The 20,919-nt window shown below is 41.1% G+C and overlaps 1 protein-coding gene across 1 annotated transcript in view; it reads left to right on the plus strand.

The window, feature by feature from the left end:
* The window catches only part of LOC149830019 (Translation initiation factor SUI1 family protein), a 137,052-nt gene that overhangs the window by 40,262 nt on the left and 75,871 nt on the right, over positions 1-20,919 (plus strand). Inside the window, exon 3 of the mRNA XM_090016252.1 lies at positions 12,243-12,307. Within this exon, the coding sequence (XP_089872378.1) occupies positions 12,243-12,307 (65 nt within the window). The remainder of the gene's footprint in view (positions 1-12,242; positions 12,308-20,919) is intronic.

Genomic DNA, 20,919 nt, shown 5'->3' on the forward strand with positions numbered 1-20,919 from the left:
CCGAAACTTGGTGATGTAATCTGCTAACGTCACTCCGCCTTTTTGCAAGTCTAGAAATTCTTGCATCTTCTGGCTTTTCTCGTGTTTTGGAAAATAAGACGCATAGAATACTTCCCTGAATTGTTTTCATAATACCGGTCCACTTAGAAATTTGACCTCAAGGGTCGTAGCCCACCATCTTTCCGCATTCTCCTTAAGCCGGTATATTCCAAAGTCCACCTTGCTGTCTTCGGAGACTCGTAATACCCGAAAGATTCTTTCTATCTCCCGTATCCAATTTTCTGTTGCTTCGACGTCGGACTTTCTCGTGAAAAAAAGAGGATTCATGTCCACGAACCTCTAATACAAAACTCTGCCAACCCCTATCGGCACTGGTGCTGCACGGTCATGGACAATATGTTGGAGGTTGTCCTCCATTGTACGCATTGCTTCTGCTTGTTGCCCTACAACCCCTGCAAGGTTGTTAAGGGTATCCATGATGTTGTATTGTCCTTGCCATGCTATCTAAACAATCATGTAAGAAAGCTTTTTAGGGGATAAGAAAATTCATTCACGGTGTCACAACGTACTATAAAGTTGTCGTTATTACTATAATAAGACAATTATAATATCAGAAGTATGCAAATATAAATCACATGTTCATATTAGTCACATCGCTAACATTCGCTTCATAGCAAGATAGGTTCACAAAAACCCAACAGTGCTGCTAAAACATTAAATCTAGAAGCTCAAAAAAACTAGGAGTTCTATCATCTAACTCCTAACAAAATTGGATGTGCCACAACATTCTAGTTACGTCCAGTGTAATGCCTGCAGTACTCGATCAGGTTCATTGTACACCTCCGCTTAGGTAAAGCAGGATGTGGTGGTGATGCCGGTGTATACTTCAGCAAATTTGGAAGAGTAACATATGCAACTAGGGAGTAAACAAGGGATGCCGATGTGTAGATCGGTGAATTTGATTATGCTTCCATAACCATCTCCAAAGGATCAAGATCCTGAACTACCAATAGAGTTGGAATGTGACTGACTTGAGAAATTGCATCCTCGAGGGCTGCTGCATTCGCTTGCCATATGTCCTGAGTAATTTTCAACTGACATTCGTATATAATATGCCCTCTTATGCCATAGTAGAGACACTCACTAAGTTCCCGCACACAAATATGTCCCGCGTGGTCCTGGTGACACAGTCTACAGGTTTGTGCTTCCTACAGGAGCATCTGAATGCTATGTGTCACGTTCTGAACTGCCTAGTTCATATGCTAGGTCCTGAAGCACACCTAGCATCATGCTGCATCTATCTTCCCAAGACATCTAAACACAATCAAGTCTGCTAAGATCATCATATGTAAACCACAACTAGTTCAATCATGATAAAGCAAAAAAACTTAAAGTTGTAATACTCACATTGCGATGTCGTTGTCAGACAGGCCTTGAAACATTTTCTAACACGCTCTGATACCAAAGCTGTAACGCCCCAAAATCTCCAACTTAGGATATATAAAAATTTAACTCAAATTTTTTTTGAGGGTTACAAAGGTGACAAGGTTTGAACTGGACTGGATCCAATCCCTACTTGGGCTTGAATCTAGTTCCACACCCTCACATCATAAGCATAACAAAAAATATATCCATTCCAAACTCATACCATTCGTTCATAATTTAAACTACAAGTTTGCGAAATTAAATTTCAACATCTCAGTTTAACTGAGATACACAAAAGTCCTAGGATTGACAAGACAAATAGAAATATGGTTCTCTACCTCGCTGCTATATCACACCTTCGCACTGCTTCTCAAACATCACCTGCACCCCATGAAATAGGGTCAGACTCTTTCGAGCAGGTAAGATAAACTACAATTATATAGATAATGAACAATACCAAAATATCCATCATTGATATCACGATATACTATCATGGCCTCACAATTTATCAGTTACACAAGCAAGATGAAAGCTTAAAGGAAATAACTATCAACAAATATCACAATATTGAGATCAACTAGCAATAGATATCACAACATTAAGGTCAGACAACAAGTGTTAGTATAAGCTTTATTTATCTTAATTACACCTTTGGGTACGCGAAGGGTGACTTCATCATATCTGTTGAGGATACTGCAGTGTTTATTATGCCATTTGATTTATTTTCCCATAACACCTAACAGACCGGGTTCCTATCACAAGTGAGCGGTCCGTGACTGAGAGATTCCTGCAAGGGTTAACTAGATTGCAATCTATACTACTACAATAGATGATATATATCACTTTTTGGATAACTCTGACCTCCCTAACTTTGAGTGACAGGATGTCTAAGGACGCCATCACTTTTGAAATCAAGTCGGTATGACATGTAGGTAAAATTTACATGCGACATCGTCACTCGAGGTTGTACCATTCTACCCTCCCTAAGGTAGACCAACATAGTGAGAATGGGTTATAAGGCTATTCTTTTATTTTTTAAGATGGTTAGCAGTTCATGCTCCGCGATTCATGAGGCGAACATGGCTCGGTGGCCTTGGTACCCTCTCGGGGTAGTAATGTCATGACATTATTTATGCTCAACCCATTCACGTGCTCTGGCGCCTTTAGCCCATATGAGCACCCTACCAGTGAAGGCGAAAGTAACAATTTAAGTGTGGATGTAAGCATATAGTATGCGAGGTGTGAAACTCCCTCACGCATCTCGTGGGTTCATATCCGACCTGAGCTCATAGGTGAGCAAACAACTAAGGACTTGAGCTTACATGCATTACAAGATTGATAATCATAATAGAACAGTCCACACATGTAATCAATGATCTTCACTTATGCCTTACTCAGGGAGTAGTCAACTATGACAATCATACATCATCTCATAGCATGATAAATTTAACACATGACATAATCATGTATGTATTCACTTCATAATCACATCATGATATTCAACATAATGAATCTCTCTCTTGGCATAATGTATCTATCTCATGGCATAGTCATTCATGCACTTATTTTGATCATGTACATCATCACATCATGCTTCTTATTTAAACATACATCTCATATCATAATGTTTTTATTTCATGGCATAACTCATTTATGCATGCATTTCCTAGTATATCACTATATCATGCTTCTCATTCAACATACATCATTTCACATTATAATGTATTTATTTCGCTGCATAACTCATTTATGCATACATTTTATAATGTATATCATTACATCATGCTCTCATTCAACGTGCATCATAATGTATTTATTTCGTGGCATAACTTATTTATACTTTTATTTCATCTTCTTTCCTTAAGCCAATTCTCTTTTCTTTTCCATTTGATTCTGCTCTTTTTTTGTTATCAACCTTCTCACGAGGTGGGTGCCGGATCAGGCCAGGTCTGAACACACCCGAGTTCAGACCCAGTATGGCCGAGTAGTGTTCAAATTTGATCTGGTCCGCCTGGGTTTGGACCCAGTCTGGCCGTCAGGGTGGTCCAAGCAGATCTGACTCGATTGGGTACAGACCGGACCTGGTCCAGGTCGGGTCTGTCCCGATTGAGGTCAGGCCATGTCTGAGCCGATGGGTCGGCTTATGCTGGTCTGACCGATTTGGGCTCAGATCTGATCCGAACCCTCTTCCTGGGTCAGGACGGGTCTGGCCCGGCCAGACTCAGTCCCAGGCCTGAACCGTTAGGCTCTTTCAGACCGGCCTGACTTAATAGGGTTCGGACATGACCTGAACCCACTGTTTAGGTTGGGTCCGATCTGACTAGGTTTAGGTCAGACCTGAACCAAGGTGTGGTCCAGGCTGGTCTGAACCAGCCCACGCGTGAGGTTCACAAATGATACTGCGCCAATAGAATCAATGAACAATTTTTAAACAAAATGGCAATGCATCAATAAAATCAATTAACTATATTTCTAACCATTGATGAGGTTCAAAGATTATAATGCATAAAAAATATCAACGAACTTTATTTCTAACCATTGATAAGGTTAAAAAATGGTAATGCATCAATAAAAATCAATGAACTATCTTTCTAACCGTTGATAAGGTTCAAAAAATGATAATGCATCAATAAAAATCAATGAATTATATTTCTAACCATTGATGAGGTTCAAAAATTATAATGCATTAATAATAAACTTTATTTCTAACCATTGATAAGGTTAAAAAATGGTAATGCTCGATAAAAATCAATGAACTATATTTCTAACCATTGATAAGTTTCAAAAATTATAATGTATTAATAAAAATTCAATGAACTTTATTTCTAACCATTTATAAGGTTCAAAAATGATAATGCATCACTAAAAAAAAACCTATGAACTACATTTTTAACCATTGATATGCTTCATAAATGATATGACACCATTAAAATCTATGCACATCATTTCTAACCATAGATATGCTTTATAAATGATCTAACACCGTTAAAAATTTATGAACATTATTTCTAACCATAGATATGATTAAAAAATGATAAGACACCATTAAAAATTGGTGAATACTATTTTCGACCATGGATGTGAATTGAAAATAATAAAACAACAATAACTAATTAGAGAAGGCATCAACAAGGATATGCAGTGGGTCTTTCCCATGAAGGTCCATGTCCGCACCCACATCCATTACATGAATGCATGCATGTATGGATGGAAAGAATAAAAACAAGGTTTGTTCATTACTACACAAGCGTAAAATTAACTTACATTTGAAGGTAGATTTTATGAAACCACTTAATCCAAATGAAAATCCTCCACCACAAAATTGTATAGGATGGAGTCCCTCAAAGGTACCCCACACTACACCTATGTGGGAAGAGGTGAAGAGCCACCAAAAGCCTTCGAGTGGATGAGAGAGAGAGAAGGATTTTCAAAAATCCAAGAATGACTCTATTCACCTTTTTGAGGTGTATTTATAGAGGCTTTGGGGGTCATGGTGAGATGTGTGGTGATGCACACAAGAGGGGAGATGGAGGGCTGAGGTGGAGTGTAGCCCTCTACACCAAAATTGATTTCTCAAGTTGACTCCTTTCTTTTAAAAATATGTGTTGATTTTCACAAAAATGGCATGCTACAAAAAAAACCTCCCTACAAGCTTACCACATTTGTTTTTTCTTGGGGAAGGAGTAGATCCTTCCTTGGGATCCCCTGAGAGGAGGTTCCTTGGGCCTCATCCCCTAACACGGATTCCAAGAAAGGTCCACCAAATCGCCCCCTACATGGTTGACTTAGTTGGTTTGATTCCAACTAAGGCTAACTAACTCAATATATATATATTGTTTTAATATATATACTTTGTTTAAATTCATTTATTTCTTAAATTCTTATTTTGGAAATCCCTACCTAGGTATTTCCATATTGGGATCCAACCCAAGCTCACTTAATTTATTTAATACTTAGTATGTATCTTTCATCAACCATAGCTTGCCTAACTCACCTAGTTAATATTTACCTATTAAGGTAATTAGCCATTAGCATAACAAAATAATAATTTTTCTCTAGATGGATAATTGATTAACTTCCTTATTTTTTTAATTATCAATATGAACAATAATTGTTACAATACCTAGGAAAAACCCAGAACATAGATACTTACATAAATCAAACACATATAAAGACCAAGTTGGGCGGGTGAAGTGAAATTTTCCCACATTGAACATTGAAAGTCTTGTTTAAATTACTGATTTTTTTTGTGGATCTTACAGATCGCCTGAATCGCTAAATGATAGGCCGTGTTATACGGCCACTCAACCCAGTGCAGGAGCCTCACCTAGGCACTAGGCCAGTCACCCACAAAATCACAGAGGCAATCCTCTAGGCAATGGTCTAGTACCTTCGTTTGACCATCGGTCTTGGTATGATACACAATACTCATAGCCAGCTTCATCCCCTCTAATTGAAAAAATTCTACCCAAAAAGTACTGATGAACAAGGGATCACAATCACTAACTATCGTGCAGGGCATACCATGCAATCGAAATACCTCCCACACAAATAAGTCTATGATAGTTTGGGCGATGTAGGGGTGGGCCACGACCAGGAAGTGGTCGTACTTGGACAGTCGGTCCACTACCACCAGAATTGTGGACTTTCCATGGATGGTTGGGCGCCCATCTATGAAATTCATTGATGTCTTCCCAGATGCGGTCGAGCACCGGTAAGGGCGACAATAACCCAGCAAGAGAGGCTGCCTCATATTTGACTCTCTGCATATGTCACACTGTTTAACGACCCACCGTACTTGCTTCTTTATACCTGCCCACATGAATTCTTGGCTTATCCGTCGGTATGTCCTATGAAACCCCTCGTGTCCGGCTGAGTGCGTGGCGTGGTACTGCTCTATCAAAACCCCTGTCAAGTCTGACTCGTGTGAAACTACTATCCGCCCCTAATGCATCACCAGGTCTCCCCGAATCTTGTATTCGGGTGCCTCCCATCTCTGAATCCGCGCCTGGACAGTGGAGAGAAAGTTGTGCACCTCATACTCACGACAGAGATCGTCCAAGAACAGGAATGTCACCACTGTCATGCTGAAGCATGATAACCCATCCTCGTGGCCTCGATGCGAAAGCGCATCCGCCACTTGATTGCCGACTCCTTTGTGGTATAAGATCTCAAAATCGTATCCGAGGAGCTTAGAGATCCACTTATGCTGGGTCGGGGTACTCAGCCTCTGCTCAAGCATGTACTTGAGGCTCCGATGGTCTATCCAGACTACAAAGCGTGCCCAATTAGATATGGTTGCCACTTGCCCACGACAAGGATAATAGCCATGAACTCCTTTGCGTAGGTCGAGATTCCACGCTTCTCTTCGGTGATTACCCTGCTAAAGTAGGCCAAAGGATGCTCTTCTTGGGTAAGGACAACCCCTATTCCCAACCCAGATGCGTCTGTCGCCACCACAAAATTCTTCACGAAATCAGGTAGAGCCAGTACAGGGGCTCGAGTCATGGCGTCCTTCAAGGACTCAAAGGCCCTGGTAGCCTCCTCTGTCCAACATAAGGCCCCCTTTTTCAACAATGTATTCAGGGGCTGGGCGATCTGAGCATACCCCGAACAAATTTGTGGTAATACTTGGTGAGGCCAAGGAATCCCCACAATGTCTTGGGAGTTTGATGCATAGCCTCAATTTTATCACGGTCCACCTCAACTCCCTGTTCAGAAATTATGTGTCCTAAGTATTAGACATGTGATTGCCCGAAAGTGCCCTTGGGGCGTCGCACATACAACTAGTGCTTAACGAGGGTGTCCATGGCAACTCACAAGTATTGTAAGCTATGTAACACAAACTCTTCTACCAGGGCACCACACTCTCACCCATGCGGGTGCGACACTTGGATACGACTTCCTTTGTGACAGGTGAAGTCAATCACACTGAGGTCCATTTCTGTCCAAAAGTAGATTCAGTTAACCCTAACCAAGTCCAATTTTATCTATATTATATATATTAATACACAAATGCACACACATACACATAGTGTTAACTTAAAACTATTAAAAATATACCCTCCTTGAATACTTACACCCAAGTTTTTTTAAAGTGCCGCATCACCGCATCCTCACCCGCACCTATGACATAGGTTGTAAGTGATTGTCCCAGGTGGGGTTCTAAATCAAGATATTATCAAAGAAGACCAATATGAATCACCGTAGATAGGGCCAAAAACTATCGTTCATGAGGCCCTGGAATGTGGCAGGAGCATTGGTGAGGCCGAAAGGCATCACCAAAAACTTGTAGCGCCCGTCGTGAGTCTGGAACGCCGTCTTCTGAACATCTCGTGGGGCCATCCGAATCTGATGATAGCCAGACCGCAAGTGCAACTTCGATAAGTAGTGTGCCCCATGCAACTCATCTAGGAGCTCATCAATCACAGGGATCCGATACTTGTCCTTAACCGTGATCTGGTTAACGACCTTGTAGTCGATGCAAAACCGTTAGAACTCGTATTTCTTCTTTACCAACAGTACCAGAGAAGAATACAAACTCTTGCTGGCCTATATGATCCCGTGCTTGAGCATCTCTCTCACCTGGCAGTCGATCTTCATCTTTTGAGCATGAGCGTACCTCTACGACCTAACATTAGCTAGTTTAAATCCCAACAAGATGGTCACCATCTGATCATGAGGCCGTGGGGAAGGAAGGCCCTTCGACTCCCCAAAGACGGTGCTAAATTCCTGGAGTAGAACCTTTAGGTCCGCTTGAGTCTGCTAAGGTGCAGGGGGCGTCCCATCCACTGCCATTATCACGTAAATCTGGGATATGCCCTCCCTTACCGCCTTGCATTGTTATATCCTTAAAGTTTCAGTGGATGGAACCCAAGGACTAGCCAACCATTGCATCCCAAGCACAACATCCACACCATTCATAGGAAGGACATACATGTTCGTAGTCAAGACCAGAGATACCAAAAGCTTCTTAGGTAGGTGGGAAGCTTGCTTCCCGAAAACTCGCTTCGGAAGCGCGATACTCCTCGCTTCCGAAACTTCATGGGAAGCTCGATTCCCCCACGCTTCTTCTATGCTTCTCATAGACATGGTCTATGCATACTATATACTTCTCACGTTTCTTTTCATCTTTTTCATGTATTTTATCTCACACTTTCACTCACTTTCCATGTAATTTCTTTAAATTGATAACCATCATTGTTAGATTTTAACAAAAATTTAACTCTTTTACTGAAAAATCATGAAATATAAGAATGACCAATTTTATTGTAGTTTTTATTTGTTTCTTGTTTGATTCCATATTGCTTCATTTTTTATTCATATTTCGCTTTTAAATTGAAACTTCGCTTCCTGCTTCGTATAAATTTTAAAATGCCTCGCTTCTCGCTTCCGCCTCCCGTATCGTTTCGCGTTTCCGCTTTCTAGTTTGGCAACCTTGGTCAGGACTGCCCCTTGAATCTTCAGTTGGACTGCACGATAGAGGGCGAGCCAACTACCACCTCGAAGGGGTGTTGGGGTGTCGTTCCACACTTGGCCCTCTTGGTGGTCTGTGTGCACAAGAAGTTGTGCATGGACCCGAACCCTGTATCTATTAGGGCCGAGATGCTCAACTGGTCGATTCTCCCAGGTACCCGCATCATTTGTGGTACCTTAACATCATTCAGGGCGTGATAAGAGATCTCCAGGACCTCTTCTGGGACAACCTCGTCTGCATCCACTTCCTCCGACTTGGCATCACTGTCCTCATTATCATCAAGCTCACTTTTACATAGGTACAAATTAAGGGTCTTGCACCGGTGCCTCTTTACCCATACCTCATTATAGTTGAAGCAGAGGCCCTTCTGGCGTTATTCGTCCATCTGCTCGCACATAAGCCTCTTCACCTAGACTGTGGGTCGCTCTCTTGGCCTGCGATCTGAGGGGTTCTGGTTCTTGGGGCGCCCTGCTAACCGATCATACTCGGTCTCACGTGCAAGGGTCGGGCCTGTTCGGCTAGAGGACCTCGTGCTCGGGGACACATACCTCTGACTAGACGTCCTCTTGTCTTTGCCCCAACGTGAATTCTACCGAGACAACTTCTCCTTGGCCATGCGTGCTAACTCAACGCCTGGGTCAAGGATGTAGGTCTCACAACTTGCACCTTAATTTGTAGGTCCGTCTTCGGCCCGACGATGAACGTACCAATAAGTGACTCCTAGGACCAACTTGTCACCAAGTTACTTAGTCGCTCAAACTTGGCGTGGTATTCCGTGATGCTGCCCTATTGGCGGATCTTGAACAACGTCACATTGGTGGTTGGCGTATCCAGAAGGCCCAAAACATATTACCAATGCTCTGGAAAAGGCTTCCCAAAGAAGGGTACCCATCTGGATCTAGAGCCAGTGGTACCAACATCTTCCAGATGAATAGAGGCAAAGGTGACTCAGTCTTCCTTGGGTGTTTTAGCAATCTTGAAGTATTGCTCGACACAAAAAACTCAGTTGGTAGGATCGTCTTCGGCGAATTTAGGGAAGTCCAACTGGGCTGGCTTGCGGTAAAGGATCCCTGCGTGGATCCACTGTCTGTGCGCTGACTACCTGACCCTTCAGGACGTCCCTTGGCGCTTCCCTGTGCCTCATGGTTTTATATAACATCTAATATTTGGAGTACTTGCTAGAATCTTTCATCCAACTTTCCGTTTAAGGTCCTGATCTCGTCCCGCATCATGTTGAATCTCTCGTTAACCTGTCTTTCACGACCCTAAATCTCCGTATGAAGCTCCTCAATCTATTCTTGAGCTTGTGTCATCATGTTGATTCAAGATCAGTACCAAAGAATCAACAAGAATCACAAGAACGGAGTTCGACCGCCCCCGGTTGGAAACATGAAGGGCGTGGGCTCTTGCTGGTGTAAAAAAATCTAATGAAACACAAAGAATTCAAATCTTGCCAATCTTGGTCTGCAGAAAATCCTAGCTCCGATACCACGGTTAGAACCCGACCTTAGGGAGGAACAAATTCTATAAAGGGGCCATGGAGGCAACAAAAGGGCATGTCTTAAACACAAATAGGTAAAGAAAAGGGAGGATCAGCTGACTTGGAGCACGTTTCCCATGGCAGGGCGTCTGCAAGTTAGGTCGAAGGAGCTCAATCCCGTCTATTCTGCGAACTACGCTGGGACGTGTGGAGGGAAACTCAATCCCTCAAGCTTTAAACCAAGGTCAAGAATGAAGAATAGAGGAACTCTCAATAATCTTCATTAATTCCAAATAAAGAATACAATATCTATTTATAGAGTGCTGTGCTAAGAAGTATAACTTAATCAAGAAACCAAGCAGATAAGAGTCCTAATCCAAGAAACTGAAGAAACCAAGAAGCATCAAATAACAAGAATCCTAACTAATCCAAGAATCAAGAAACTGAAGAGGGCCAGACGCCCTCTAGGGCTGACCGACTGAGGCTCTTGGGCAAGTCTAGATCCTAGACCGGGTTGGGTCTGGGTCGGTCTGTAACAAAGTACTGGCCTAGTTGTTAACTAGGTGTCAACTAGTTGGACTTGTCCGTGAACTATGTTACATGTAATCTATTTTTACTCCTGTTGCATACTGTCACATGGATATGAATGCGAGTGCGGGACATGATGCAAATACATTAGGTATGATATGATTTTTTTAAAAAGTTAGGACACGGGGACGCGGCCACGGCTGCATGCACACAAATGTATGTATGTGTGTGAGTGTATGTTTAGAACAACAATTGTAAATCGCCATAATTAGAATGAAAGAGTTGAAATTGAAATGTAATGTAATTGATGACAATTTTTAAAAGAAAAAGAACTCAAGTGAATAAGAAATAAGTAAATAAGATCATAAAAGAAAATAGACAAATTTAATGACACAATGTTGATGGTGTGAAACTGGTTTGACCATGTCCATGAAGTGTCCCAATGTCGTGTCGTGTCAACACATGATACACATGCTAAGTGCAGTGTCAGTGTGACATAGGTAGCATATCTCTATGTAGCATATCTTCTTATATGCTAGTTATATTCATAGGCATCATAAAAATGTTCATATCCCCATATCCACAGCCATATCTGTGTGACATAATTGAGATGCCTAGGAGGCTTGTGAATTGCGACTAGTTGCAGGACATGACTAGATCAACGGGCCACTAGTTGACTGACTAGTTGCTGTTTCAACAAATAAGAATATTTGAATAACAGTGGTAAATGGTTCTTTCTTCAGATTCTTTATTATTATATGCACTCCCTAGTTAGCAGATACAGGACATTTTCATTCTTCAATAATTGTTCTCTTAAGTTCATCTCGTATAATAATATCTTGTTTGACTACCCGGTAGAAAGCCCGGTGGGGAGGAAGATTATTTTATGTGGTTCGCTACCTCACTTTTTGGAAACCTGCTGGTTTTCTTAGGGTGGGGGCAGCGAGAATGAAGCACATATTGGTTATTATTCACAAAGAACCTCTCTGATTATTGTGAATTTGAGGCTTGGGCTCATTAGCCATGATGCTCCTCACCTGTGAGACTGATATACAAGAGTCACAATCCACCAAGTTTGAGCAATGCCACTTGTTTATTTGGATGCTGGCTGTCGTTCATCTTGTGTTTCATGAACTGCAAGACATCCTGCGTATACAATCATATAATTGAGTTTCTGGGATTACACTGTCAGCATATTCTTATATGTTAATACTGCCATTCCCTGGGATTTATATACAGAAATAAATGCCTGAAACAAGAGAGGAATCTGAATTTAACGTATATAGTTCAATACAAGTGCAAGCTGCTTAGAGATAATTCTTGTTATTGTAGGTGGTATCTCAGCACCCAAGCAAGAGGAAGTAAAGCGCCTTCCTGGTGGTAAAATAAAAAGGAAGGCAAGTACAGGAGATTGTTTTTTATTCCTTGTTTCCTTCTGCTTTTTACTTTGCTTTAATTAATGGTAAGATGATAATTATTAGTCACATGGCATGGGTAACCATTTTAACAAGAGACTGATAAAGTTTCAGTTCTTAAATAGTGGTCGAAAACATTGGGTTGTTGAAATAATGACAGTATGGTTAATAAAAACTGTTTAAGGAACACATAATGATAAAAGTGGATTACAGTACAACGAATATCTTAGTGTTTTACATTTAAGACAAAAATTTATAAGTTTGTGATGCGAGAGCAATTATGGTGAAAGGAGATGTAGCTTTAGTAGGGCAGGAGAGGAGGATGAATGTACAAATTTCCATATTAGGTATGCTTATATCATTTTAAACAGTAAAAGAGGGAGAATGGAGTTATTCTTGTTTCTAGGAGCATAGTTGATGATAAATATACAGATCCTGATGAATTCATCATATAGTTATGCGAGAGTTATTTTTGGTGTGGTCAGGCATGGTATTGACCATGTTCGGTGCAACTTTTTGTTTTCTCCACCCTGAGTTGTAAGTTTCCATGTGCCTGTTTCTAATTGTATCAGGCAGGATGCAGGGCAAATTGGTGTGTCCTTGTGAAATCAGCTGAGCTGCTTGTGATCAGCTTAGGCTTGTAGGCAACTTATGCAAGTTCAGAACCTAGTAATGTATGTATGCAACTGAACCAGATAGTACAATTTTTTAGATCTCTCTCGAATGACTCCAAATGAATACAGGAAAAGGACAATCTGTTTGCAGGAATCAGAAAAACAGAATCACGACAGACAATCCGTACGTTTTTTTTGCCTGTTAAAAACGAGATAGCCTGAGAGTCCAAATATGATGTGCACTTGGAGGGTGAGGTTAGATCTATTGTAGATCTATACCTTTAAAGACATCTTTCCCCTTTTTTTTGGAATAGATTCTAGAAAATGGATAAAGATCTGATATAGATCTGACAAAGAGAGAAAAATGCAAAGGTAGATCTAAAGAAAAGAAGAAATTGATAAAATATGTCCTTGACGTCACCGGATCTGGATTTGATCCAGATCCGTGCGTCTATTCATATTAAGAATGTATTTTTTATGTAATGGCAATCCTGTAATTTCTTTGTATTATAAACCTGTTGTAATACTTGTTCCATATATGAGATTAGGGCTAGACATCTCTTTAGCTTGGCTGCCAATTTTCACTGTGCATCTCCCTCTCTCTCTTTCTCCTTCTCTCTTCCCAGCTGAAATGCATCTTCATACAAATCTAATATTACATTTCTGTCATGGTATCTGCAGGGCTGCGGTTTGTTTACAAAAGGTATGCCCATAGGGATCTGAAATTTGCTCTTCTTGTTGGAATCTTTTTCTTTTCCTCTATCTATTTCTAAATCTTCTTGAATCTCTTCCTTTCTCTTTATCTATTCCTAAATCTTCTTCTCTTCTTCCTTTCTTTCCTTGTTTATCTTTTTATTTTCTGTTTTCTTCTCTTAAATAGGGTATTTCTCTCATTTGATGTTAAGCTTTCCTTAAGTCTCAATATCTCTATTGACGTCAAATCGATTTTTCCTTTGTTTTAAATGCCCTAATCTGAAAATCTCTGATATTCTGGTATTGAACCAGTTTTTATTTTGGGATCTGATAACCGATCTGAAGTAATTTTCTTTTGTCGACATCTTTCTATCGTTGAATCCATTTTTCCTTTCTTTATTTTTTGTATATTTTCAGTCAACTATTATATATTGGCAGCACATTATTGTGATAGCAGGCCTGGTTGCAACAAAAAAAAATCCGACTCAGTCTGGAATAGTGCCTTAATAAAAAAATGCACATTTTATTTAAAATCTTCAGTTTTCCTGCTTATTCACGAAATCAGTTTTTGTTGCTGCGTATTTATTCTTGACTGAATCCGTGCCATTCTTCCTTTGCTTTATCTTTATTCTCTCCTTCCTTTATTAATGGATTCCTCTATACCTTCACTGGCCTTTCTTCGAACTTTTTAAATTAGCTTGTTTTCGAAAAGCTTAATCACTCTAATTTTCTAACTTGGAAGTGGCAAATTGTTCCTTTCATAAGGAGCCAAGATCTCTTTGGGCATCTGGATGGATCAATTCCAGTCCCACCACAGTTCGTTCCACAGGAAATGAAGGATGACAAAGGAGATACACGTGTTCCAAACCCCGATTTTACAACATAGATGAAGAGAGATCAGGCCTTGGTTGCATACATTACTTTCACGCTATCGTAGGAAGTATGTTCCATCAATACTAGACGATTGTACAATAGGACAACTATGGAACAAACTTGCACAAACATACTCTCAGATTTTAGAGGCAAGAATCTTATTCTTAAAAAGTGAGTTTCAGACCCTAAAAAAAGGCTCAATGTTTGTTATGGAGTTTTTAAACAAGGTGAAATCTGTCACAGATCAACTTGCTATTGTTGGAAGTGCAGTCTCTGACAAGGAAAAAGTGCTGCAAACTCTCAATGGATTGGGTTCTGAATATCATGTTCTCTCCACTTCTTTATCAGTTCTACATGTGTTACCCAACTTTGAGGATCTTCAAGCTAAACTTCTTCAGTATGAAATGAGCATAAAACACCTGACAGAAGGAAGTGATCATGCAGATTCACGTAATGTTTTAGCATCTGATATATCTCATAGTTTTGGGCAAGGAAGTAAAAGTCTTCAAAGTGGTAGACGTCGAGGTCATTTTGGTCAAGGAGGACGTGGTATTCTTCCTACTCCGAACACGCCAGGATTTTTCAATGCAGGAAATCAGAAAAGAGTGCATACATGTTTTCAGTGTAATAAGAAAGGACATGTGAAAGCTGACTGTTGGTTTAATCCTCAAAACAATGGAAAGAATAATAAACCTGGAAACAAAAGGGCATCTGATGGACAGAGATCTTCTGGAGATATGCAACAACTTTTGCTTGCAGCTTTATCATAGATGAATTTTAAGCAAAATGATCAAGGAGAATGCTATGTGGATTCTGAAGCGGCCACTCATGTCACTGGTAATGCTGGTAAGCTCTCGAATTTATTTTCTTATTTCGAAAAAGGTAGTATAGTCACTGGAGATGGAACACATCATCATATTTCTCATGTTGGAAGTGCACAAATTCCTTTGTCTAGTACTTCTCTTAACCTATCCAATGTTCTTTTTGCTCCCAATATTAAAAAGAATATCGTTTTTGTATCTAAACTTGATGATACAAATTCTTCTATTGAATTTAGTCTCTCTTTTGTGTATATTAATGATCTTTAAACGAAGGAGACATTCCTTGAGGGAGAGCAACGAGGAAATATGTACATCTTCAAGAAAGATCCAACTTCTCATTCTTCTTCTACCTTGAAGTCACATTTTTTGGAGCAGACATCTCAGAGTCTTAAGCCTTTTCATACAGATGTTTTTAGTCTTTCTCAATGTAATAAGCCAAATTTGTGGCACAGTCGGTTGGGTCATTGTAGTCATGGTTTCATTAAGAAACTTGTGTCAGAAAATTTGATTCCAGAGTCCTGTCTACATTCTGTCTTAGATGTTAAAAAATGTTCAAGCTGTTAGTTATGTAAGAGTCATGGCCTTTCCTTTAATCATGTTAATGAAAGAGCCTCAAAAGCTTTTGAAATTGTGTATTATGATATATGGGGGTCAACTCCTGTGTGTTCTTCATATGGAAGTCAATATTATGTTTTATTCATTAACGGTTATTCTCGATGAAACACAAGTTCAAGGTTTTTAAATTATTTCAAGACTTTTGTGCTCTTATTAAGAATCGTTTCTCTTCCAATGTAAATGTGATGGTGGAGGTGAATATTATTCAAATTTTTTTCTTGATTTTCTTTGAAATAATGAGATAAGTAGGCGTGTGTCCTGTTCACACACCCCTCAACATAATGGAGTTGCAGAAAGAAAACATCGACATATTATTGAAAGTGCCATGAGTATGCTTCATGATAATAATATTTTTATTAATCTTTGGACATAAGCTTTTTGTACTACAGTTCATGTGATTAACCATCTGCCCATGAGAATTTTAGAAGACAAGTCCCCATATTTTACCCTTCTTAGAAAGTATCTAGATTATAATAACTTGCACACTTTTTATTGTGTTTGTTATGTTCATGTTGACAAATCTCTGAGGAATAAATTTCAGGATAAAGCAGTGAAGTGCAAATTTGTTGGATATGTGGATGATTATAAGGGATACAAATGTTATGATCCCGTAACCAAGTCTATCAAGATCTACAGAAATGTTGTCTTTGATGAACAAAATTTTGAGATGTTGAAGTTTATGATCCCTGGTTAAGTGTTGACTTGTTTGAGAGTGAAAAGAGATCTTGTCAGCCATTTTGTGAAGAATTGAATTCAAATAAACAATATCTCAAACTTTCACATCTTTCTGAAAATAAATTTCCTAGAGAATTTCAGAGATTTTTTGGTCCAATTTATGTCAGAAGGGCAAGAGATAATGTCACAGACAATGTTGTGCAGGATATGGGTCAACCTTCTTTGAGAAGATCGCAAAGGATACATCATCCTATTAAAAAATGGGTCAGCTATGGTAATTTTTTCATAGATTTTCATGTCTTAAGTAGAGAAGCATGATGAACCTGTTAATTTTCATCAAACCATTAAATCACATAAATGGATAGAGGCTATGAATGAGGAAATAGAGGCTCTTCATTAATGTCAAACTTGAAAAATTGTTCCTAGGCCTGAAAAGAAAAATGTTGGGTGCAAATGAGTTTATAAGATTAAGTATAAACCTGATGGATGTATTGAAAGATATAAAGCAAGACTTATGGCATGTGGTTTCACACAAGAATATGGGCAAGACTATGATCTTTCAGTCCTGTTGTTAAGATGGAAACAATACGGGTTGTTATATCTCTGGCTGTTGATTATGGTTGGCAGTTAAGCCAACTTGATGTTAAAAATGCCTTCTTACATGGAGATTTGAAGGAAAAGGTTTTCATGTAGCAACCTTTTGGATATGCTGAAGGAGAACCGAAAGATTATGTCTGTAAATTGAAAAAAGCTCTTTATGGACTGAAGCAAGCCTCTCGTTCTTGGTTTGAGAGTTTTTCTTTCAAAATTCAAAATTATGGTTTTTGCAGATGCTCTATTGATCATTCTTTCTTCATTTTCAAGGATAAGGATGTCACTACTTTATCACTTATCTACGTTGATGACATAATTCTTACATGAAGTTCTTTCTAACAGTCATATACAAATTGTGAAAGAATTATTGATGCAAAATTTCAAGATGAAAGATCTTGGTGACTTAAGGTATTTTCTCGGGGTTGAGGTAGATAGAAGAGATGATGTTTTAACTCTTACTCAATATAAATATACTCTTGATCTTTTGAGCAAAGCAGGTATGTCTAATTGTAAGCCCCTAAGCACACCTTGTATTTTGCATCAAAAACTGAGTTTTAATGATGAAGACTTATATGATGATCCGACCAAATATCATAGTATCATTGGAATGCTTCAGTATCTCATTTTTATCAGGCCAGACATCGTATATTCTGTTAATCAAGTTTCTCAATTCATGCATGAACCAAGAACTGGTCATGTTGAAGTCGTGAAAAGAATTTTAAGATTTTTGAAAGGAACTACTGGTGTCTGTCTTCTTTATCAAAGAAATTGGATTGACAATAAGGAACATGAGATCATCACTTATACTGATGCAGATGGGGCTGAGGATCTAGTGTAATATCAAAAAAAAAAAAAAAAAAAAATTTGGTTTGGGCCGGATCCGGATCCGACCCGGACCCGACCCGGGCCACCGCCCCTCGCTGTCATTAAAAGACAGCGAGGCAGGCGGGAGGAGGGTTACGAAACCCCCCTCACCGCCACTCGCTCTCTGTCTCTCCGTTTCCCTCTCTCGCTCGTCCACGATCACCGACGCCGGCGACCCCCGACAGCCGCCGCCACCGACATCGGCGACCCCCCCCCTTTTCCTTCCGGCGAGCTCCTCTTCGGCGAGTTCCTCCGAAAACCCCCTGGTACGCCATCGCTTCTTCTTTCTCCCTCTTTTCCCTCTCTGTCTCTTCTCTCTCTCTCCCTCATTTCTCTGTGTGGCCACGGGAGGGGTCAAACCCCCTCCCTTTGCCCCCTTTTAGCAGGGGAGGGGCACGACACCCCTCCCTGCTCTCCGTTTCGGTAGGGGAGGGGCCGAGCCCCTCCTCCCTGTTTTTTTTTGTTACGGCAGGGGAGGGGCCGAGCCCCTCCTCCTTGCCCCTTTTTATTGTACCAGCAGGGGCCATCGGCCCCTGCCTTTTTATTATGCCAGCAGGGGCCGATGGCCCTTGCCTTTTGTTATGCCAGCAGGGGCCATCGGCCCCTGCCTTTTGTTTGTGCCAGCAGGGGCCCATGGCCCCTGCCTTTTGTTTGTGCCAGCAGGGGCCCATGGCCCCTGCCTTTTTAGTTTGTCATCAGGGGCCATCGGCCCCTGCCTTTTTATTATGCCAGCAGGGGCCGATGGCCCTTGCCTTTTGTTATGCCAGCAGGGGCCGATGGCCCCTGCCTTTTTGTTGCCAGCAGGGGCCGATGGCCCCCTGCCCTTTGTGCGCAAGCCGATACCCTTGGCCGACAAGCCCGGGGAATCTTTGGAAGCTATATCGTGATGGGGACAGATCATTACAATTGTTGGTCTCCAACGAGGAATTCCTAGTAGCGTGAGTCATCTGTTCGCATTTGACTACACCCCTCTTTTGGCAGCTAGAGTCTTTTGATCCTGCCCCATCTTCTTTTCGAGTCAATTGGGACGGTTGGCCCCAACCCTATGTATCGGAAAAGTCGAGTCTTTGCCTTGCTTTTGCTTTTGTCAGAGTTTGCTTGTTAATATCGCATATTTGCAGCTACGACGGATCCCACTCGCGCTCCGCGACCCGAGCCGTCAATCGTGTACGTCCGCAGACGTCAGCAAGCTCGTAACCCTCCAAGGTAGGGGAAAATTGCACGGAAGACTTGGATATTTGAATTAAGTTCAATTGAACTAAAAGCTACCATTGATTATATATATATATATATATGTATATATTTATACGAGTATCCACTTCACTCAAGGATGCGGTTTCGCAAATCCTTGCCCTTTACCTTGCCGTCGCGCTCTGCGCCTAGCCTCTTGCTTTTGCATACGTGTTGGTATTGCCTGGCTGTTGCAGATGACGTGCAGGTTCTTGCTCTTTGCGGATGCCTTAAGGGCATCCTCGTGGAGGATGCAAGGAGCATTTACCACTCTCCCTCTTGCGACAAGAGTTTAGTCGGGAGCGAGCGAACTTCTTAGCGGGTGTTCTGTTGAGAAACCCGTATCTCGTCTATCGAGTCATGCGAGACATGTAGATACCCCGATAGCGGATGTGATTCGAGATAATCACATGCATCATGTTGGCACAAGGTACTGCTGTTTCAAAAGATAGAGTAAAGTTGATAAACTTTACATCTTTGTGAAACACTCCTGTTGAGGCTTCTATTGAGGAGCTATACCCCCTTTATCGTAGAGTACTTATAGTCGTGCACGACACGTCTAGTACTGCGATGATCGGATGAGACGGTCGTGCGACCTCGAACAACGCTAAATGCAAACTGTTGTAATCACATAAATGGCCTCACATTCGCCTTCACAGGCAAGATGCTCGAGTGGTTTAAAGACCACAGCATAGAATGGGTCGTTAGTTAAGCAACCCCTAACGCACCCGTTCGCTTCTAGTTGTCTGTCAAGGGAGAGGACAGATCGGTACAAAAACTCCAATGGACAGGTTGTTAACAACCACCCCACGGGCAAAGATCCGGCCTCCCCAGTCATTGGAGTTAGGGGAAAGGGGCTACAATAGTTAGCTTAACACTTCTGCAGAAGTTGGATGCATCCGTGGCACTGCTTTTCAGCCTCTGGGGAATCCTCTCTCGGCTAAAGCCGTCCCCTTTGGAGCGGACTCAACTAGCTATTCGGGTTATTGAAAATACATAGAATAATAGACGCCCGAACTAGTCTCAGTTGTTTCTATGTTTTGCCTGCGCGTACCCGCAGGCCAGTAATATCGGAACATAAAGTCTGTTCACTTTGGTTGCTGGGCCGTGAGATTCGTTGCACTACTGATTCGCTGCACTACTGATTCGTTGCACTACTGATTCGCTGCACTACTGATTCGCTGCACTACTGACTCGCTTGCACTACTGATTCGCTGCACTACTGATTCGTTGCACTACTGACTCGCTTGCACCACCGACTTGCTTGCACTACTGATTCGTTGCACTACTGATTCGCTGCACTACTGATTCCTTGCACTACGTATTCGCTTGCACTACTTACGCGTTTGCACTGGTTATCTGCATGCATTGCTTACATGTTTAACTGCATATTTGCTTTAAACTGTGTAACTTACTGAATTAAATTACATAATTCAGATCCTTGTAGTCTCTCTTGTGCGCCTACTAGTTTTTCGTGAAACTAACCCATTCTATGGGTACAGGTGATGATTAGGTACACCACAGGCGATGGCGCGATGGCTAGATGGCTCCAAGACGTTCTTCTTCCTGCTCTTAGCTCGCGTCCTGTTGTTTGGGGTTTTGTAACGGATTTTCC

This window comes from Nuphar pumila, chromosome 8, assembly GCF_984573655.1.
Source record: "Nuphar pumila chromosome 8, dmNupPumi1.hap1.1, whole genome shotgun sequence".
Classification (NCBI taxonomy): domain Eukaryota; kingdom Viridiplantae; phylum Streptophyta; class Magnoliopsida; order Nymphaeales; family Nymphaeaceae; genus Nuphar; species Nuphar pumila.